The following is a 21,315-nucleotide window of genomic DNA, read 5'->3' on the forward strand; positions in this document are numbered from 1 at the left end:
TTCCTGGTTCTGTATTTAATGGTGGTTCGGTTTTGGATCATGTTTGGCGCAATTGGGTGCTTTGGCAAAGGGTATGCAAAAGTTATTCGAAAACTTGGGACAAGTTTCAAGTTCATTGCACAATTAGAAGTCCCAACCACATAAAGACTGTTACTTATCATCCTTGTTAAACAGGTTTTTCTTTAGCAGTTCAAGTTTTGATCTATTGAGCTTTTGTTGCTCTGTTTTAGCCCTTTCAATCACACAAATAGTCATCAAGTGCCTTCGTGTTTTCCTCTAATTTGTTCTTTTGTTGCTCTAATACATTTTTTTTTTGCTCTAATTCGTTCTTTTGTTGCTCTATTTCTTTCTTTGTTCGCTCCATTTCATTAGTAAGGTTTAATAGACCAAGTAACACACTGTTCGAGTGTTGCATTGTGTCGTCACGTGATTTTTTATCATTGCGAATCGCTTTTTTAAATTTTTCAATCCATTCCCCTTCATTAAATGTTGGGTAAGCAGTAGTTGTAATTTGGAGAGGAGGTTGTGGAGAACTCTGCTGTGTTACGTTTTCCATAAATTTTCTTTTCTTAGTGTGGGATTGAGCTGTTGAATCTTCAGCAGCAGAAATGCAAGACGCTACACTATCCGATTCTAAATCACTTTGCTTCTTTCGTTTGGAGTTCTCTCTTAGTTCTTGTGCGGACCTTGCTCCCTCTTTATCAACAACTGCCATGCGGTTGAAGTTGAGCATTTCTCCACTCAAATAAGGATCATCAACCACTACATCAAGAATTACATGACCGTCCACTTGAGTTCAGTCTCTGTTGGTTAATAGCTGTTGAAACTGTGAAAAAACACCCTGTCTATTTGTAACGCATCTCTAACATGCTTTGCGAACGGATTACAGTCCAAAACCTTCTCCACATCTTGTTCAGCCGTGGGTGTTATTGGAAGATCAACAAAAAGCCCTCACCCTTAATTTTTTGAACGCTCTTCGTATCATTTCCATCGTAGAGAGAAATGATGTCCTTAATGATACTAGTTTTTTTTCCTTTACGTTTGTCCTTAGTGATGATCGGCTCTTGCAATATGGTAAACAATGAGCAGCCTTGGTATTACTTCAACTTACTGATATAACCACACATCGCAAAGTGTTGTTTTGATGCAAGTAAGGTCTTTGGAGCGAATTACAAACTGGAGGCATGAGTTGTTTTTTTTTTTTTTTTATTTTTTCAAAGCTTTGAAGGGTTAATTGATAGACTTTCTATTGTTCTTCATGATTTTAGCAAGTTCTTCGTTTCCTTTTTGCTTGATTTGACAAAGAAAGGGAAACAACGTTTGGCCTATATAATGCAAGTGCAAGACCATCGTTGTTCTTCATTGATTATCTTAGTCGAGAATTAGTCGAGAAGTGGATCCCAAAATCAGTTGATGTCAAAAAAGTTGTTGAAACAAAAATGCCCAAACCAACCACTCGTTCCGAACCATCACATCAACAACAAAAGCATGAAAGGAAGGATTCAGGAAATTCCCTAGCGAGTAAAAAACCCTATAGCAAAACAAATGTATCATCAAAGAATTTTGAAAAATTTAATTCCCGATTGGAAGAGAGAGGAGTGAGTGCGTTCATGTCCTCCTCTTCACGAAATTCATTCAATCATTCTTTGAGAAATAATAACAAACGAAATCATACAGTGGAGACTAAATCCACTCATTCAACAAGTAAAGCGTTGCCAACTACTGCTGATGCAACTCCAGCCCCTTCCGTGTTGGATATTCAATCGGAATATTTCCAAAAAGAATTTAATCCAAAGAATTTACCACTCCATGAAATTACACAATTGTCATTGGCAAATAGAGGATTTGAAGATGTAAAAAATTTGCATTTGTGTGAGAATTTAAAGAGATTGGAAGTTCATAAAAACAAACTCAAGAATTTAAAGGTAGGTATTATTATTTTGGAATGAATTCAAGTGTTGAATGACAATATATTTCATGTTATTATATTTTAGTTTGTGATGCAAAATTTTAAAATTCAACATTTAGATGCTCATGAGAATCAAATTGTGTCTTCTAATGAAACAAATTCAGAGATTTTGTCGCTGGTACAAAATGCACCAAATTTGAAAGTTCTCAATCTGTCACACAATCAACTTGCTAACAAGTTGATTCTCAATTCAACACTCTTACGAACAGCTCAGCCAGAAAAGTCCACCGAAGAAGAACCAAAAAAGAAAATTCTCAAAACAAAGTCTCAATCGTCCTCCTCGACAACATCGTCATCCACCTCTTCACTACTTGCTTTAATTTTGAACGACAATAATTTACAAGAATTACAATTAGAAGGAAAATTCGAGCATCTCAATACGATTATCATTAGTAGAAATCCCAAATTGACCAAATTTGTAGATTTTGCCAATGTACCATCCCTTACTAAATTTGGAGCAACAGAAACTGCATTAGTGAATCTTGATCAAACTATTGTGACATGTAAACAAACATTGCAAGAATTGAGACTTTCACATAATCCTCAATTATTTTCCAACACGAACTGTATTTCAACATTGAAACAAATTGAACAATTAGAAAGTTTAAAACTATTGGCCATTAGTCATAACAAAATTTCGCATCAATGGAACACTGTTAAAAACCATCTCGTGAAAATTATCAAGAATAATCCAAATCTCAGAAATTTATCCATTGTAGGAAACTTTGATGAGCATATTCAAAATGTAGGAGCTGAGAAATTTAAGGAAGAAATTATTGAATTATTTTCAAATGCAGGAATTTCATTGACTCATTTGGATGACAAGCCAGTACCAGGAGCCACAACAGAAAAAGCAATCAAGAAAGGAGAAACGGCAAGAGAGCAACTTCATAAGGCAAAATCAACTTCTCGATATTTACCAGAAAAATCTCAACAAGGAGAAAAATCTGAAGAGAAACGAAAAACAAAAGTTTCAGAAATGCACGAAAGTGTCAAAGCATCAACCACGGATTCGAAGAAGAGATCGAACGAGAAAAATCCATTCGCTAAAAAGTCGATGGAATTACCAGAGGAAGACGAACCTCAGGCTTCACATCGTCCTCTGCTTCCACACTCGATGATTATCAACCTCTCAACTTTCCAAAGACATGCAAGAAAAACTGCAAAAAGAACTTGAGAAACGAAAGATGGCCATGTCTGAGCAACAACTTGGCATTCAAAATGCGAAAGAGAGCAGTTAGAAAAGAAGCGAAAACGGGAATTAGTTGGAGGTTATGTGGAGACGAGTGAAAAACATTCTGGTGTGAAAAAACTGATTGATGTGAAACAATACAAAAAGAAGAAGCCAAACATTTTGCGATCGTTGGCCAATAATGAAGAACAAGAAGAATCATGGTAAAGTGGAACAAAATAAATGGTGTCACTCAATGCGTTACCTTAATTAGTTGGAATACAACCACAATTGTTTATTCATCAAAAGTAAACCGAATTTTTCCAATGTGATAACAATCAATTCTGAATTGAGCTTCTGCCTTACTATCAATATAGAAACCCGAGTCGTCGTCGTTAGATGATGGAGCCATAGCGCCTTGTTTCTTGGGAACCAAACAATGATTAATTGTCAGACTTTGAATGTTTCTGTTATTTTTCAACACTTTGGCCAATCGTTTGAACTCTTTTTCAGTTTGCAGGTTTTGACTCACAATTCCAACACTCTCCAACATGGTATTCTCGATAAAGAGCGCTTGCAATACTGGTTTATCCCAAAAAAAGTCATTCTGATTGACCTTACATTTCAACAGTGACTTGCAATGACCCAGTAATAATAAGGACTTGTTGGTCAGACGGCAATCTGCTGCCTCAATATGCTCCAAATTTGGGAATGTTGAAAGTATGGAACGAAATCCTGCATCTCTAATATTCAATCCATTCACAAATAATCTCTTGAGAGATTTTTTACATTTTTCAGACAACATGTGTGTCAAACCATTGATGACGTTGGTGCTCATTGGATTTCCTGACAGTGAGAGTTGTTCCAGACATTGCCAAATGCTTGAATTCAAATGACCATTGCTTACGAACATGAATCGATCGTTGAGGTTATTTCGTGACAAATCTAGCGAGAGAATATTTGCAGTGATGGGAAATTGTGAAGAAATCAAAGGAATGATCGTTTCATTTCCCAGAGAACAATTCCTTAAAACTAAATGTTGAATTGAAGAAGATTGAGCAATAAATTCAACTCCTTGTGAAGTAATGGGCTGATTGGTTAAATCTAAATAAGTGATGGTTTGATTGCGATAAATCTCAGTAAAACCTTGTCCAGTGATGACAGGCACTGGTTGAATACCTTGTTGACTGTTAATAGCCATGTGTGGTTCATCATCATTCTTGGAGACGAGTCTACCTTTCGCTTTGAGAATGGATAACTTGTTTCTGTTAGTTACAAGTACTGTTGAGAGTAAATCAAAATTTCAATTAATTGTTGTAAATTTCAAAATATCACATCCAGCAAATCATTGATGTCATTCCAAGCAGTTCAAAATTAATTCAATAAAATGACAGTGATGCCAATAATGATACTTACAATACTTCAGTGCATCATCGCACACTTCCAATCCACTAATGTCTAAATATTGCAGTGTTGGATGATTTGCGACGCTAATGCAAATCACATCACCGCTATTGTAGTCAGCATTTTTACAATATCTTAGAGTTAATCGTTTTAGGGTGGTATTTTTCTGTAAATAGGTAATGGATCGATGAGAGAGCCTCGAGTGTAAATATTCAATTTTTAAATTTGTTAAGGAAGGAAATGACCCAAAGAGGTTCCTTAATTGAGTGTGTTCAAGACTCACTTTTGAAAGCTCCAGCGTGGTCAAAGTACAATGGCCATTAATTGGTGTGAATGAAAAACGTCCGTCTGAAGGTGTTTCTGAAAGAGATCTCCAAGTAAATTGTTTCAATCTTTTAAAGTTGGAAATGTCAATACCTGAAATGTTCACTCGTTCTCCAATCACTAATTCCTCTAATGTGCTCCATAAGTGAGAAGATAGAGTTGTTTCAAACGTTTTAGGATCCACTGTTGCTAGACAATTACCATGATTTTTAGAATTTTTTCTTTTCTTATGGTTGGAAGGAGAGGAGTGGCAAGATGGTGAAATATCGTTGGACGTAGGCGTCTTAGAATTCTCTGTCTTGTTGTCAAATATCATTGGCAAATCATTGCCTGTCACAACTTCGGTGTTAATATACAAACTCTTGAGAGAGATACAATGGTAGAGTAATTTGGGAAGAGCTGCTGCAAACGAAGAGCTCATACAAGACGAATCGAATTGTAGAACCGCAAGAGACTCAATTCGCTTCAATGGAACTGTCCTAAAGAGTTGATCAAAATTTCTAAAATCCACACTATAATTGTCAGTAATAATGATATTCTTGAAAATTAAGTAAATTTCTTTGCTACATGCAAAACTGAAAAAACTAATATTAAATTTTCCGAAGAATAATTTCAAATAATCATCCTTGTAAGGAGTTTTCGTGGTTTTTGATAAAAATCTGCCAATAGGAAACGAAATATAGTCGCATATATGAAGTACTAGGTGAGGATTCAAGTATTGTCGAACGAGTGCAGTGAATTCTGTGTATCTTTTTAACGAGTGACTTTCAATAATCTTGCTTTTACCACTAGCACTGTTTTCTTTACGAATACGATCCACCTGAAGAAGGCTTGGATCTAAGCTTCTTCGTGTAAGGTCAATTTCTTCTTCCTGTTCAATGTTTTCGTTTTTTAAAGATTTGGAATTTTGCAACTGCGAAGAATCCGTTACTGAGCTTGCTTTGTCGTTGCCAATGGTGTTGTTGTAATTTGTATTGTTGTGACTTCTTGGAGATAACTTTTCCATGATTTTTCTTGGTTTTATAGTTGCAACTGCAGCGAGTAAGGACTCCTTGAAGCTCGTTCGCCTTTTAATGTGGGGTGATGAATGGTTGGGAGGACTATTTACATCAACAATTTCTTGTTGTGGATTAGAATTTGAGAATGAAGAAATACTTGGTGCATCCATGCTTTTTCTCCCATTCCCGGCATGTTATTTGGACTCGTATTCCCATTCCGAAAATTGAAATGCTTGCTTACGGAACTACTCGTCGGTGATTGTACTTCCAGTATCGGAACCGATTCATGATGAAAAAGAGATTTTGAAGAAGAGGTCTCTTGTGATGCAGGGGTAATTGTACCCATATCAACAACTACAGTTTCAAATTTTTCAGACATCATGGTACTGTTTGCACTTTGACTCCTCCGATGTTGAGGTGGATAACGAATAGGGCGTGATGGTTGAGGTTGTTCGGTTTGAAACGGCATTTTTTTTTTAAAGGCAATGCAACGTTTGAATTTATTTCACCGACGACAGCATTTATGAAAATCGTGAAAATTCATAATGACCGTGAATAAGAGACCAGTTGTGGCGAAATAATAGGGAAAGTTCTCTGAGTGACAGGCAACATGATCGTGAAACTGTACATCTACAGAATTGTTGTTGTTAAATACAAACGTTCTCTAGATAGAAAGAATGTGAAAAGTTATTTATTTTGTAGATGTACCACCATGCACAGCTACTTCCAAATCAAAGCCATGATCACCTTCTTTTAATATTTCAATCACTCCGTTCTTCACCTTGTCATAGAATGGTAAAGGTCCTTCTATTGGTCCACTACAAAATCCATATCCAACATGTCCATTTTCATGATAACAATCCAAGTGGAATGTTCGTTCATTGGGTGACATTGGGATTCCATCTTTTTCACGAATTTCTTTCACAACATCCCAAGTGGATTTGTAACTTCCTAATGAAAAACGAAATTCCTTATCATTCTGTTCGTCATAGCATACAAATACATACTTGACTGTATGCTCTCCAATTAAATCATAAAATTCAAAAACTAAAACTTGAATAGAATTGGCATTCACTCCAAAATCTTGAAGTTTTTTACAATCATGAACTCTAAACGCATCTCTGACGAAATGACCTTCCAGTTTTGGGAATTGCCATACATTGGTCATGCTTGGAGTGGTACATATTGGTCCAAACTCGCCTGCATGATATTTGTGATACATTTCTTGGATTTTTTCATCTCTCTTTTCATATTCACCAAGCTTGTCAAGAGTCATGATCACCAGTGAATGATATTTATGTTATTGGGAAAGATCTGACATGCAAGTTGATAACATTCCAATGTTTTATCGAGGCTATCCAGCCGTGCACCTACGTTATGGAATAGTGACGTCCAGTGAGGTTGAAGATCCTCATGTAATTTTTCTTTTGAGTTTGGTGTCATGTTGTTATGAATTTCCACAGCCTTCTTACAACACTCTAAAGCAGTATCAAACCTGGACATTGAACAATTTAAATCTGCCAAGTGAAACCAAGCTAGATAATGGTTAGGTTCCAATTTGATAATTTCTTCAAAAGCGTTCTTTGCTTCTTGTAATTGTTCTTTACTAACAAGTAAAAATCCTTTCATTTCCATAAATTGAATCTTTTTTTCAAGCAAATGGAGTTCATTGTTACTGCTGCCGTCAATATGACCATAGAGACGATTCAAACAAAATTCCACATTTTCAAGGGAAGAATCTAAATCATCCAAACTAATTTGTGTTAAAGCTAATTCCATAAATGTTGAAGAAAATTGATCCATTTCTTCCTTTGAATATGAATAAGAAGGCCTTGCTGAAAATGTTTCTCTCAGTGATTGAGAATTTTGTTTTGAAAGTAAAATCTTTGTTTGTTGTTCTTCTCGGATCTTTTGGATATTGACAGCAGAATTATTCTCCAACAAGACTGATTCATCATGATCGGAGGTACCATTATCCCCCACAGATGATGAATATCTTTTCAAGAAATTTGTGTGAAATTGAGCTCTTTTCAAACATGATGTTTTGAAAATTGTTGTAGTATCATCATGATGATTAGAAAACAACAATGGATCAAACCTTTCTTGAGAATTTACTGGAAAGGAATAATTGTATCGTTGGTGAATGAATGGATGGGATTTGAAACTTGTAGATCGCGCAAGAAAAGAATGGACACGCCTCAACATTTTCCTTTGTGTTGTGGGAAGTGTCAACAATATTTTTTTTTAAGATTAATTTTTATTTTATTTAATAATATTCAATCAAAATTGGTGAGTTTCATCAAGTTCTGAAGTGTCAATAAATGTGGCAATTACATCCTGTTACACCAGGTTCAATGCATTCACCTTTTGGTGTCGAAGGGTGTTTGCGGTGTAATTGAGGAAAAAATCTTTCACTTTACAACAATCCTTCCAATCCACAAGCTTCGTTTGCGCAAAAATTTTTTAAATTTGAAAAAAAAATGCAAAACCAGAGACTCTCTTCATTCCTCTATCTCGTACTTGCTGCCACGGTGGGAGCAGTCGTGATGATGATGAACATGTCTTTCGTGAATGGAGATTTACCTGTACATTGTCTCTATAATACCACTCTTGGTGTTTGGGAATTTTCTCTCACTGCTCAAAATATGAATGCCAACGATGTCATTGCTCAGTGCGATCTCCGATCCAAGATTAACCCTGTTTCAACCATGATGATTTCTTTACAAATGCCAGATATTGCTGTTGATCAAAAGGGAAACAAGGGCTTCTGGACCCTTGTATACGATCAAGGATTTGAAGTGGTCATTGGAGAAAATAAGTATTGGGCCTTTTTTAATTTCACCACAGCTGGAAAGGGTGAGTTGACATTTAACAATAATTTACTGAAACATACATCATAATTCTTGCTTGGTTTCAATCATTGTCAAAATGCATGATGAAATTTTTCAATTTTTGTTCTGGAAATGTTTACACTTACTCAAATATGACTTTCTGAACATATGAAAACAGATCCACAAGGAAATGATGTCATTGTGAGTCATTGCGATAGAACCTTTGTTGGTTGGTATCACGAAAATAAGGTCCGAGCTCAGAAATGGGGATGCTACATTGCAAAGAAGGCCTCAAAATTGCAATTGGGAACCCAGGAACCACAAGTCTTTACTCACTCTGCATTGCCACCACTCAAAGTTGATGGAATGGTTTTCAAGAATGACATGACCATGATTGAAGAATTAAATCAAATGCATGCTCGTGGTGAAATCTCTTGGAAAGCCAAACCAATGACCGAATGGGAAAATCAGCCAATGGAAAGTATTATTAGAAAGCTTGGAAAACGAACTGAAGCTTTCCGTTTAAAGCATAGAAGAGAACATTCTCAATTCATCAGACAACGATTTGGTGAAGATATTACAAAGAGAGCCTTGATGCAATTGAAAAAGATGGATATCTCAAAAGTTGCTAATAATGCGACATTTAGTTATTTGCAAGATGTGGCTCGATATGGAGTGAAGGGATTCCCTACATCTTTTGACTGGAGAAATGTTGGTGGTCAAAACTTTGTCTCACCTGTTAGAAATCAAGGTCAATGTGGAAGGTAAGTTTTGGGCGTTTTTAGCTTGAATGCTCACATTTATTTCTCAAATATTAGTTGCTATTCTTTTGCAACCACAGCCATGATGGAGGCTAGAAAGAGAATTTTCTCCAACAATATTGACCAACCAGTTTACAGCCCTGAAAATATCATTAGTTGTTCCATTTATTCACAAGGATGTGATGGTGGATTTGCCTATCTTGTTTCCAAGGTATGTGTATTGATATTGTGCATTCCTAAAATTCTTTCGCAAATTCACAGTATGGAGAGGATTTTGGTATCGTTGCTGAAAGCTGTGATCCATATGTAGGCTTTGTGACTCAATGTAAACCAAACAATAACTGCCCAGTTAGACAATTCTGGACTGACTACAAGTATACTGGTGGTTTTTACGGAGCTGTTGATGAGAACAATATGTGAGTATAACGTTATTGAGTTCAATATGTTCAACAACATTAACATTATGAATTTACTCTTCACACAAACAATAGGATGTTGGATATTTTGGTGAATGGACCTTTGGTAAGTTGCAAAATAATTTTATTGCATTCCTACTAATATATTTAAAACCATTAACAACAGGCCGTTTCCATGGAAGTTTATAATGATCTGTTCAGTTATCATAGTGGAATTTATCGTCATGTTTCATCCTCTAAATTTTCTGCTCCAGTTCCAAATCCATTTGAATTGACCAACCATGTCGTTCTCATTGTAGGATGGGGAGAAGAAAATTCACAAAAGTATTGGATTGTCAAGAATTCATGGGGAACTGGATTTGGTATGCAAGGTATGTTTGTTATTTTCGATTTTTCAATAGTAATATTATGTTCCAAATTTCGTGACCTGCGTGTATCCTAATGTTGATACATTGATATTAACAGGCTACTTTTGGATTGCCAAGGGAGTCGATGAATGTGCCATCGAGTCAGAAAACGGCTCTGCCATTCCAGTCAATGTTTAATTCAAACGATAAGATAAAGAAACGTTTATGATCAACTTTATGTTTCCTCGTTTTTCACTTGGTGGATGACACGCACAAACCTTGACAGCAGACACGTGGACCAAATTCATCCAAAAAATGTTAACCACCATCGAGTACCAACACGAAGCCACAATCGCCAAACTCAATTCCTCGACTTCGGGTGGTAGCGGTAGTGGAAGCAGCAGCAGTTCATCTTCCTCCACCAGTAACGGAAATAATTCTCCAGGATCTTCTTCCGATCATCATCAACACTTGTTATTGTTAGATTCCTCTCCTTCTTCCTCTTCACTCCTTCCCTCATTCAAAAAGAAGAAAACCACTCATGGATTACCCGTACAGAATATCAAATATTTATCCACGATGAATTTACTCAATAAACCCATCACAGCCTATCCGAATCATCATCATCATGGAAAATCCAATTCGTCATCATCGGTTGGAATTTCCTTGTTGAGTAGTAGCACTGGAAGCAGCAGTGGTTCCTCTTCATCCGTAGCCTCATCCTCTTCGTTGAATTCTCATCCGACCTCATCGGGCGCATTGCCTTCTCATCTCATTGCGGATCCCTTGTTTTTGTATAGTCAGCAACCACAAACATCCAACACACATTCTCAGGATCAAATTCTTGAACAATTATATAGTGTTGGAATGGTCGTGAATTCTTCTTCAGCAAACAACAACCACAGTACTTCTACCAACAATTCAACCAATATTGATATGAAACAACAAATTTACAAGAACAAGACCTTTTCGAAACAATTGTCATTCGATGTACATGTGGCAGAAATGGGTGGAAAGAATGCATCAAATTCAACGTCAGCGAGCAGTAACCAAAATTTTAAGAATATCCTTGTGGATCCACAATTAGACGAGTTGATGAATCGATATAGGTCACAAATTATGTGTCTCAATACGTCTGATAATGGAAAATTTGTGGTTTTTGCATTGAGAACTGCACCTGATACCTCAAACCAGACAAATACTTCGTCACCATCTAAACCTAATTTATTGATTGTTATTTATTCGAGAAACCAACAAATTCAGCAAGTAGTTTCCAACATGTCAAAGAATCAGCAAACATCAGGTCAAACGTCCATGTCACAAAAAATTAAAACCATTTTCAATGGTTCTAGTTATGATTCTCCAGAAAGCAAAAAAGGCAAAAAGGGAATTATTGGAAATTTACTTTCGCAATTGAAGAGCGTCACTCCACCTCGTGGTATGCATGAAATGGATGTATTGAGCTGGAAGAAAAAATTGAAAAGTACCCATTTTTTGAATAAGAATACTCGTGAACAAAATAGAATGTATCAAGATTCCTCAACTCAAAAACAAGGAGAAGCCAATAATATTCACACGAGGTCTTCGTCACTAGGAGCTCTTCCTTCACAACAGCAGCAACAACAAAATTACCAGACTGGAAACATCAATCTCAATAATTTACCTCCAGTTTCTGTGAAACAAATTTTCATTTCCAATGACGGATACAATGTAGTTTGTGTCACTGAAAATAATGATATATGGCTATATGATTGCTTTCCTTCAAACAGATCCAACATTGCTAATTTATTTAAATATGAAAACTCCATGTTTAGAATTAATCCCAACTCCACCAATCAAAAACACATGTCAACACCTAATGTCGGAAATAGTTCAGCTTCATTTGGCTACTCGGACTCGAAAAGAATGAGCGAATCACGGAATACCATCAATGCCACTCTCCTTCCTTCGAGTAATGTGGATTCACTACTGGAGGAGGAAACCTATCATCGATACTTGATGCGTACCAATAATCAAGGATTGTTTGCCATTGACGATTTTGGAGTGCATTATCACAGACATTCCGTTGTTGGAAATGATTTATTACCAACTCCACGTGATCCAATCCTCAGTGTGGGTGGAATGGGATTACATTTTCCAGCGGCATCGAGCTCTTTTGCATCATCTACAATGGGAAATTACTTACAATATTCTATTGAGGAATGGACCATACTTCCGTCACATTTGGATGGCTTGGATTCCTTGAATCATCGTGCCAAAGAAAGCTCAGAAGCAAAACATGTGCTGTTACCGAACGAGGATATTTATTTTGACATTAAATTTTGTCACAGCCCCATCCATGGAAGATTTTGCCAAATCAGTTCTGCCATTGTCAGCAAAATGTTTGTTAAACAAGAGATTTATAACAAGATGCAATCGCTCTTCCAAGCTGGAAGCCCAGAATCTGAAAAGAATGCAAATCCTTCGAACACAAGCATGGGTGTTATCAATAGTAACAATGCATCTATTATGAAACATCATAATACGGGATTATCCTCTTCCAACGATGAAGATATGCTTCTCTCTTCATCGTCATTATTGAAGGGTCAAGGAAATGTGCTGAAAGAAAGTGCATCACTGAAGGATAGCAGTGACGAAGAAGAAGAAAAAGAACGTCGTTCACATATTAAGAGTCGAAGAAGTCCCTCTGTTTTCAGACACATGTCCAAGGCTCAAATCAGCACTACGGATCCATTGCATTCAGAATTTAATGATGACCATTCACCCTCCTCGGACAGCAACAAACCAGTCTCAAGGCAAGCGTCACTTGTCTCACTTCCAAATAGTGTTAAAATTCCAAAACTCAAACTAGGATCCACCGACTCAGATCGAAGAAATGATCAAGAAGAGAAACGTGAAATGGTTTTCGAGACATTTAGAAACGATATTCCAGCCTCAAAAAAGGCAAGCGGAAAGAATATTGGAAGAATGTCCATGATTTTATCACGTTCTGGAATTGCATCTGCACTGGAAACCTCTAACAGTGGATTGTCCACACCAAGATTAATCAGTCGAGTAGGAACTTTTTCAGGCGCTTCAGCAGATTCAATCATTTCTACCTATTTTGATGATTTCAATAATTTACCATCTCCGCCTTCGTCCCCTATGTTACGTGCCGATATGGATACTCCTCCAAATATTCTCTCTCGATGTCTTGTCATCACCAATTGTACAGTTTATTTATCAAAACGAAAGTTTAGCAAATCGGCGAATAGTTTTAACACAAATCCAATTCCAACACCTCGTTTCCCCATTATCGACCATTGTCCATTCCATCTCAATATTGACAGAACCTACACGGTATTGGATAAGGTTTTAGAGGAAGAGGATCAATCTCTTTCGAAAGCATTTCACACGGCGGCCAAACAAAAAAACATTCCAGAATGTGTTGTGAGATGGGACAATGAAACATCCATGCTTTGTGTGGTGGCCAATAGTTTTGACCATAGCTCTCTATTCGAGTCCAAAGTATTTTTCTATTCACCGCTCCGCAGAAAATCCTTCTGTTTGGTGTATGGTACAAAATCTCTCGAATGCCTACCCATGAGCCGTACCTCTAGAAATCCAATCGAATTGGTTTCATTCTCTGTTCAAGACATGTGTTGGTCCAATAATAGTCTCTTCGTGTTGCTCATTGATGCGAGAGGAAACATGTCCATGATTGGACGATTGAACGAATTCATGTTCATGAAAGATAAGCAAGTGCTGCAACAAAGTGTTGTTTCCAACTTTGTACCATTTTACAAAAATGCTTCTGAAAGTAGAGATTTGGAAACTACTCGTTTCTCCATTACATCTCATCCTTATCAAGGGCAATTTGTGATTTCTGATGGGTACAAAGTCAAGCTCTTTAATTATGTTTCTGAGAGAGATGAAATTGATCTTACAACCATTCTTTCATCATATCATGGATCATGTTTTGGAATTGAGCAATATATTTTCCATGCTACCTATGCCAAGAAATCAAAGATTGATACTGCTCTAGAAATTTGGAGATTGTGCGTGTCACATCCTCAACTGTCGCGATTTCAAAAACAGAATCACAACTATTTGGAATTTGTGATCAAAAAGCTGAGTGAATATATCTTGAATCATGGAGAATCATTTTCAAAAAGAATTTCCATGTTTTTCGACGTGTTGCAAGATAGTTTAGATTGGTCAATTAACGGGGTCCAAAATCCAAACTTTTTATTGCCTTACTTGATCAAATTGACAGAACTCGTATTCAGACGACTATTGAAAAAGGAGAAAACTAAACAATATCAGAGATTGGCAGAATTTTTGCAAGAGACTGAGAGAAAATGTAACGAATTGGTTCATTACTGCCAATCATGCTTTGTTTGGGATACGAACACTCTGGGAGATACTGAGGCAGATTCCATTCGACAGTCACCCATTATTTTGTTTGATTGTTGGGTAGAGTTAGGTCAATGTGTTCAGAAAGCGCTTTCCAAGATTGCTAGCAAACCTACCGATAAAACTGCCACGATTATTAAATTGATCAACAGTGAAAAGAAGAATACGAAACAAGAAAACTCGACTACAAGCTTACTATATGATTCCAGTGACGAGGATGAAAAGAAAAAACCTTCAAAGAGGTACAATTCAGATAGTGACGATTCTAATGATGATGATGGCGACGGTAGCAGTGACACTTCAACCGAGTATCTGGGTGATGACTATGAAGGACTGCCAGAAAATGTTAAAGTTGTCTCATCTGATGACGAAAGTGAAGGATTAGAATCTAAATTGAAAGATTTGCTTGAAATTGTCATTCAAAAACTTAAAAACAGAACTGCCTATCTGACAAACAAATTCTCTCCAGGCAATACTTTCCAAGAACGATATGCCACAACTTTAAATCCACGAAGTAAGAGCATTTACAAATTTTCAGCCTCTGATGTGAAATGCCTCTTGACAGGCAACAATCAGTACATGCTTGGAAATTATAAGAAGGCTGTGAAATACTATTCAAGAATTCATGAATCTAACGAAGAAAATTCACCCAATTCCTCAAACTCTATTCCTTCCAGCATCATTTCTTACTACACCAAAACCACTGTACTTTTCCTTACTTATTTATTCATGTATGACATTACAGAAGTTTTTAGAGTTCTTAACGATCAAATGCACACAGGTATTGTGGATTTAGTAAGAAGTTCAGGAGTTCTCATGGAGCATCACAAGACGAATATCAGTAAGGGGCTTGGATCTGGAGTTTTGAAATCACATGCCAACATGAATATTGTAAATGCAGTTATCACATTATTGACATCACTCTATGAAAAAAAAGACGTATATGTCTTATCTCCAGTGTTCTACCAAATTCTTGTTGACAAGATTGCAGGAAATGATGTGAAAAACATTAGCATTGATTTGGTTTGCAATGATCCTGGACCAACCTCTCAAAATTCTGTCATGTCCTATTACTACATTCCACTGAATATGAGATCATTCAAGAATAGTTTCGAAGCAGAAATGAAAAAGAGATCAGTGAATGGTAAATCCATTGTAACCCAACTCTTATTGGAAACTGGCAGAATTCATGAGGCCATTCGTTTTTGTTTACGTTTCGATTACAAGAAGGCATTTACCATCTTCTTGGTGACCAATGGAATGCTTGGAAGTAAGGACTCGGCATCAGGATTGTCAGACTCATCGGCTTCCACCAATTCTCAAGCAAGTAATAACAGTGTGAAAGCAGTTCCAAACAAAAAAGTCATTGGCTCAGCAGCTTCGCAACAACAACAACGGAAACCTGTCTATGATACTCAACAAATTGTAAACATTTATAAGGAATTGTTATATGAATATTTGGATAAGGAGGACAGTAAGGAAGTGAATACTATTTTGAGTACTACAGATTTCTTCATTTCCAAACAAAGTGACGAATTAAGAGTTGGAGCTATTGAAACCTATCTCAGAAAATTGCAATTCATGCTGAAAGAAACGTGTTCACTTCTTTTCGTTTCAAAAGAAGACACTGGTAATATTGGATCGAGCACGGATAAAAGTAGAAGAGCTCGTGCCTCCATTGTCAAGGAAAAGAAAACAACTAGAAAGTTGAGTGACTTGTTGGATAAGGAGTTTCTCATTACAGAGTCGCATTTCCTCTCAAATATTTGCCAATTTATCACTTCTCAAAAACCTAACAAACCATCAAGAAAGCAACGTGAATATCATCTTTCACTGCTTGATGCCATTCGATCCGGAAATCTCTTGCCTCACATCACTTACAGAGAATACAAGTTAAAATATTTGAGAAGAATCAATGAAGACGTTAGCGCCTTTGATGAGGAAGACAGTCATGCATTCATGTCACGAGGAGATTCTCTCAGTAACCAGCCACTCATTACCGTAATTGAAAAGGAATGTGAAAAGAGTGTTCGATTTTTACTGATGGATCAACTTGTGATTTTTTCAAACATTCCTAATTTGACATTTGTTGATTTATTGAAGTATTACCAAAACGAATATTGTTTCATCAAGCCACGCACAAAATTGTCGCTTATCGAAGAAAAAGAGAGTCAACTCAGCCTCTACATTAAGCCATTTAGATTCTTGTGCAGATTTTTATGGTATTGTCACATTACAGAAGAAATTTCTGCCATCACATCTAATAATCAAACCAATCCATTTAAATTATTGTACAGTCATGCCAAACAAACTGAAAACTCATCTGAAGATAATTCTGAGTACATTGATGATCTCACAGATACTCTCGTGTATACGTGCGAGTTGTTTGCCTTCTTACTTGATTTTAGAGAATTTTTCACAAGAACTTTCTTGGAGTCTACACTTCTTACCATCTTGACCGTTGCGATCAATATTTCACACAGCTCCAAAGATGACGAGCAACAAGAGAATAACATGACACGTCAGTCCATTGCTGCAAGCAACACCTCTGACATGAATGCTGTTAATGACCTATCAACCGCAACAACGGATGATACAAAGAAAGTCAACAGAACCTCCATGATTGCAGAAACTGTTTGTCGAATTTTAGGAAAACACATGCATGATTCACAACAAGTAGTTCCCCATCTCGGAAAACGTTACATGCAGCTCTATAAGGCACTCGATTTAGATACTCTCAATTCGAACATTTCCCAATACGAACAGTACAGAAAATACACGACAGATTCCATACAAATCAATGACAAGGATACAGGAGCTTCAATTTTGTGGGCCTGTGAAGCTGAAGAGTCATATTGGACCTTCTTGAATGTCTTCTTCAACGATGTGCTTTCGAGTAGCTCTGGAGGAACTAAAGATTTAATGAGCAACATTACTGCAGCCATTTCCAAGAATGAAACTTCGTCAAATTCCCTCATTGCTGACTCATTGACCACCTTGAAACATAGTTTGCAGAAAATCAAAATGAAAACCTTAATAGAAGGACATTCAAGTGGTGTCACCGAGAGCGGTAATCTTAGTGCAAAGAGTAACCACACTAAGGAAGAGACACTTCAGCAATCAGGAGTTCAGAAAGCACAACAACAACAACAATCTTATCATCAACACAGTAACTCTGAAGACTCAACTGCCAGTAATGGAACTTCGGCTAGACGTCAATTATCTGCTCGACAGCTCATCAACGATTTTAACACAATTATTGCATCAAACAATAATAACTCACAAGTAGATTCTGGAAACAATAGCAGCAGAAAAATTCCAAATCGTAGAAGCAAGTCCATTGCTTCTTCCTCAACAGCAACAAATTCTAAACAAGACGAAGACTCCAACAATAATAACAGCAGCAGTAACAAATTAATCAAGACACAACAAGATCATCCTGAAATGGAAGAAACTTCACCAAGAAACAAACTTCGAGACGATTATGAAAATGCAAAAGAAAAATATCCACTCAACAAAAAGAGAAGTGGCACTCTCAACGCATCTGCATCAGAAAATGATTCTGCTTTGGGACTTGTCATGGGCAGCATGGATCCAGTGGTCATTTCCAACAGTTCTCTCATGAAAGATTATTCGGATGAAAAGAAGAGATCCTTCTCCATTAAGAATTTATTCAATATTGGACAAAACAAACAACAACAGACTAAAAATCAAACAACATCTTCGTCAACTCCACCAAAAACTCTCGAAAAGAAGAACTCCAATGTGACAGAGACACTTGTCACGGCTGCTTCACTCGGCTCACCACGAAGAACAAATTCCACAGTTTCTTATTATGATTTGGCATCACCAAAGAAAAAGCCATCCAATTATCCACCTTATTTGCATAACACGAGCAATAGTGGTGATGACAATATTATTGGAGAAACCTTAAAGATGCATTCTGAGGAAGATCCTCATGAAATTGTGGTGGAAGAAGCAGAATCAGACGATGATGATGGAAATGGAATGAGTAGCGATGAGGAAGATCATCGAGGAAGAAAGAAGAGTTATACAACCATTCACATTTGAGTGTTTCTCAACACCCGTATGTCCAAATCTTTGGGACTTTCTTTAAAAATATTTTATTGATTTTTTTAAAATTATTTGTCTCAGCCAAATTCAAGCGTAGATCCTTCATATTTGCCAGCACAATACGGCTGAGTCCGGCCGAACCGAGAGAAAGCGAGTGAATTATTCAATAGGATTCACAGTTTACAGTTTGGTATTAATTGGTGAGACTTGGTGAACAAATGCAGGCGGTGAAAATGATATGCTTCCTCTGGCGCCTTTTTTAGTGTGGACGTTTTTGACTGTAATTTCTTCCACCATCAAGAGGAAAATGACAAAAAATGAGTCCCTCCACAACAAAACTGTCAAGGAAGACATTTGTAATTGTTTTGTTCAAGATATGAGAAATGCAAAAAGGCCTTTTATTTAACAAAGGAAGGACGTGAGTCAAGCAATGTGTTGGCAAGTCAGAAGTACAGAGTATAGACTCACATTAAAACAGAAGAAGCAACAATCTCACTCATGGAAGTTTGGAAGAAAATTTTGCTTTGCAAAACAAATCCCAATCAAACGATTGATATTAATAATACATTCAAAAACCAAAACTCATCAAGTTTGCTACAGGTCACAGATCAAACTTCCTTTCACTCAAACAACAACAAAGAATTTTATGAAACAAAATTCTTGCTCGGACTGCTAATGATTAAAATCGTACTAAGAGAGGAACCTTGCTCAAACAATAAAACGGTCGTCAAGACTTTTTTTTTATGAAGAATTTGCGATTTTTTGTCATTTAATTGTTACTGCGTGATGGCTCCTAGCAACAAGACATACGCAAATCGAGTTGGAATAAAAAAATTTTGACAAGTTTTCAAATGAGCTAAAGATCCGTCACTTGTCACAAAATAATTTTTTAATGAAACGAATCACAACCATTTTACTATTTTACACAATAATTATTCTCAAAATCATGATGTATCTATTGAGTAATTTGTTTTTTAAATTGTTCATATTGAATTCGATTGATCACACCCTTCTTCAAATATTCGTCCAATTGTGCAATCATTTGTTCGGTCGTTCCTTTCAATTCAATCGCTTGTTGCTTTGAAGAAGGGGTTTTTGTAGAGGTGGTCGATGAGGATTTCGAGTTACCGTCGTCGATTCCGAACATTTCACTGAGACCACTGTCTACACCTCGATTTTTATAGGCGTCTGAGTTCCAAGACATTTTTTTTTATGAGGTGATGACACCTGACACTCTATGAACCTCAAAGTGTGAAAATGAATAATAATGTGTTGAGGTTATTTGAGGTAATTTCGAATTCAACACAAATTATTTACATCTCCTCGTAGGAAGCTAGAAGAATTGAAAAAGTATGCTTTATTTGATTCTTCAATCTCACAAACCTACACAGACCGCTGCAGTGACACAAGTTCTGAAAATGTTCCCCTTACCCATCAACATTGTTTGTGTTGCAATAAAAACCTCATTTCCAATTTGAACAAAAAACAAACACAAAAAAAATGGCTCACCTTAGTGCTGATGATTTATTTTGTATTTTATCCTTTCTCCAACCTCAACAAGTACTCGCTTCTTGTTGCCTCGTGAATCGATTTTGGAATTCAGTGGCTTCATGTAATGCTCTTTGGAAAAAGCTGTGCGACGATTTTTTCATGATGGATGAATGGTGGGATGAATATTCGAGTCGTGCTGTGGATGAAATCGATGCTTCTTCAGAGCATGATCATCAATATCATTATCGTCGTATTTTTAGAAATTTAATGATGAATATTCCAATGTATCAATATTATCAATCGGTTGTGGAAAGAGATGATCAATGGGAAGAAGATTTAGAGGAAGTGACAAGTTTTAAAATTTGTCATGATGAATATTTATGGAATCCATGTGGTAATGATGCCAATATCGATCGTGGTGCTCTTATGAAAACAAAGATTGCAAAGTTAGCGACCATACTTACTATTTTAAGTAATAATGAATATGCACCAAATCCATGGAATGACAAGATTGTACTTTGTAAAAGTAATTCTCGTTATGAAATTGTACATGCTCGTATCATTCCATTAGCTACTTTTTGTGCATGTATTTTAAATAACAAGATGGACCTGTTACACACACTATTATTGGACACAGAAATGTCAAATGAATATTTGGCAATTTCACCTTTTATTGAATATAATTCAATATATGAATCAGAGGAATGCAACAACGACAATGACAAATACAAAGAAGAAGAACATTACAAGAAATATCCATCGAATGAAGAACAAGAGGAAAATTTTCACCACACGGATTTGTCACTTGTGAAACCATTTTGTTATTTTGAAAAGATGGATGACAGTTATTATTATTCCAGAGATGAACATTGTTGGGTTGATTCAAAAAGTGATGCTTGTATCGATCGATTTAATTGGATTCCTGTTGTTTTCAATGCTGGAGCTGCTCATTATGAATATCGATTTAGGGCTGTCTTTGATTGTGCAAAAAAGGAATTGCATGTGAAAAAGTATTTTTATTTAGACTATTAATCTTGGTTTCAAATTTCATTTTGTTGAAACGTATGAAGTTCAACAATTTGGAAAAACTCCATGTTTCTTCTTAGAAGGTGATTCTTGCCAACGCTTGTACAT

The 21,315-nt window shown here is 36.5% G+C and overlaps 8 protein-coding genes across 8 annotated transcripts; 4 read left to right on the plus strand and 4 right to left on the minus strand.

Moving 5' to 3' along the window:
• Positions 1 to 235: 235 nt before the first annotated feature.
• Positions 236 to 715, minus strand: C9374_004770 (uncharacterized protein; the record flags this gene model as incomplete). The annotated part of the gene is made up of 1 exon (XM_044694446.1): positions 236 to 715. The coding sequence occupies one exon, from the start codon at positions 713 to 715 to the stop codon at positions 236 to 238; it is 480 nt and encodes a 159-aa protein (XP_044548482.1).
• A 724-nt stretch (positions 716 to 1,439) lies between these two features.
• On the plus strand, positions 1,440 to 3,146 carry C9374_004771 (uncharacterized protein; the record flags this gene model as incomplete). The annotated part of the gene is made up of 2 exons (XM_044694447.1): positions 1,440 to 1,925; positions 1,995 to 3,146. The coding sequence occupies 2 exons, from the start codon at positions 1,440 to 1,442 to the stop codon at positions 3,144 to 3,146; spliced, it is 1,638 nt and encodes a 545-aa protein (XP_044548483.1).
• Positions 3,147 to 3,435: 289 nt separating this feature from the next.
• Positions 3,436 to 6,036, minus strand: C9374_004772 (uncharacterized protein; the record flags this gene model as incomplete). The annotated part of the gene is made up of 2 exons (XM_044694448.1): positions 3,436 to 4,421; positions 4,557 to 6,036. The coding sequence occupies 2 exons, from the start codon at positions 6,034 to 6,036 to the stop codon at positions 3,436 to 3,438; spliced, it is 2,466 nt and encodes an 821-aa protein (XP_044548484.1).
• Positions 6,037 to 6,557: 521 nt separating this feature from the next.
• On the minus strand, positions 6,558 to 8,071 carry C9374_004773 (uncharacterized protein; the record flags this gene model as incomplete). Its single annotated transcript, XM_044694449.1, has 2 exons — positions 6,558 to 7,127; positions 7,241 to 8,071. 2 exons carry the CDS (start codon positions 8,069 to 8,071, stop codon positions 6,558 to 6,560), a joined length of 1,401 nt encoding a protein of 466 aa, XP_044548485.1.
• Positions 8,072 to 8,346: 275 nt separating this feature from the next.
• On the plus strand, positions 8,347 to 10,419 carry C9374_004774 (uncharacterized protein; the record flags this gene model as incomplete). The annotated part of the gene is made up of 7 exons (XM_044694450.1): positions 8,347 to 8,722; positions 8,876 to 9,461; positions 9,516 to 9,669; positions 9,720 to 9,874; positions 9,950 to 9,980; positions 10,041 to 10,245; positions 10,340 to 10,419. 7 exons carry the CDS (start codon positions 8,347 to 8,349, stop codon positions 10,417 to 10,419), a joined length of 1,587 nt encoding a protein of 528 aa, XP_044548486.1.
• Positions 10,420 to 10,536: 117 nt separating this feature from the next.
• On the plus strand, positions 10,537 to 18,687 carry C9374_004775 (uncharacterized protein; the record flags this gene model as incomplete). The annotated part of the gene is made up of 1 exon (XM_044694451.1): positions 10,537 to 18,687. The coding sequence occupies one exon, from the start codon at positions 10,537 to 10,539 to the stop codon at positions 18,685 to 18,687; it is 8,151 nt and encodes a 2,716-aa protein (XP_044548487.1).
• Positions 18,688 to 19,645: 958 nt separating this feature from the next.
• On the minus strand, positions 19,646 to 19,894 carry C9374_004776 (uncharacterized protein; the record flags this gene model as incomplete). The annotated part of the gene is made up of 1 exon (XM_044694452.1): positions 19,646 to 19,894. The coding sequence occupies one exon, from the start codon at positions 19,892 to 19,894 to the stop codon at positions 19,646 to 19,648; it is 249 nt and encodes an 82-aa protein (XP_044548488.1).
• A 296-nt stretch (positions 19,895 to 20,190) lies between these two features.
• On the plus strand, positions 20,191 to 21,213 carry C9374_004777 (uncharacterized protein; the record flags this gene model as incomplete). Its single annotated transcript, XM_044694453.1, has 1 exon — positions 20,191 to 21,213. The coding sequence occupies one exon, from the start codon at positions 20,191 to 20,193 to the stop codon at positions 21,211 to 21,213; it is 1,023 nt and encodes a 340-aa protein (XP_044548489.1).
• Between the last annotated feature and the right edge of the window lie 102 nt (positions 21,214 to 21,315).

This window comes from Naegleria lovaniensis, assembly GCF_003324165.1.
Source record: "Naegleria lovaniensis strain ATCC 30569 chromosome Unknown tig022, whole genome shotgun sequence".
Taxonomy (NCBI): Eukaryota; Heterolobosea; class Eutetramitea; order Acrasida; family Naegleriidae; genus Naegleria; species Naegleria lovaniensis.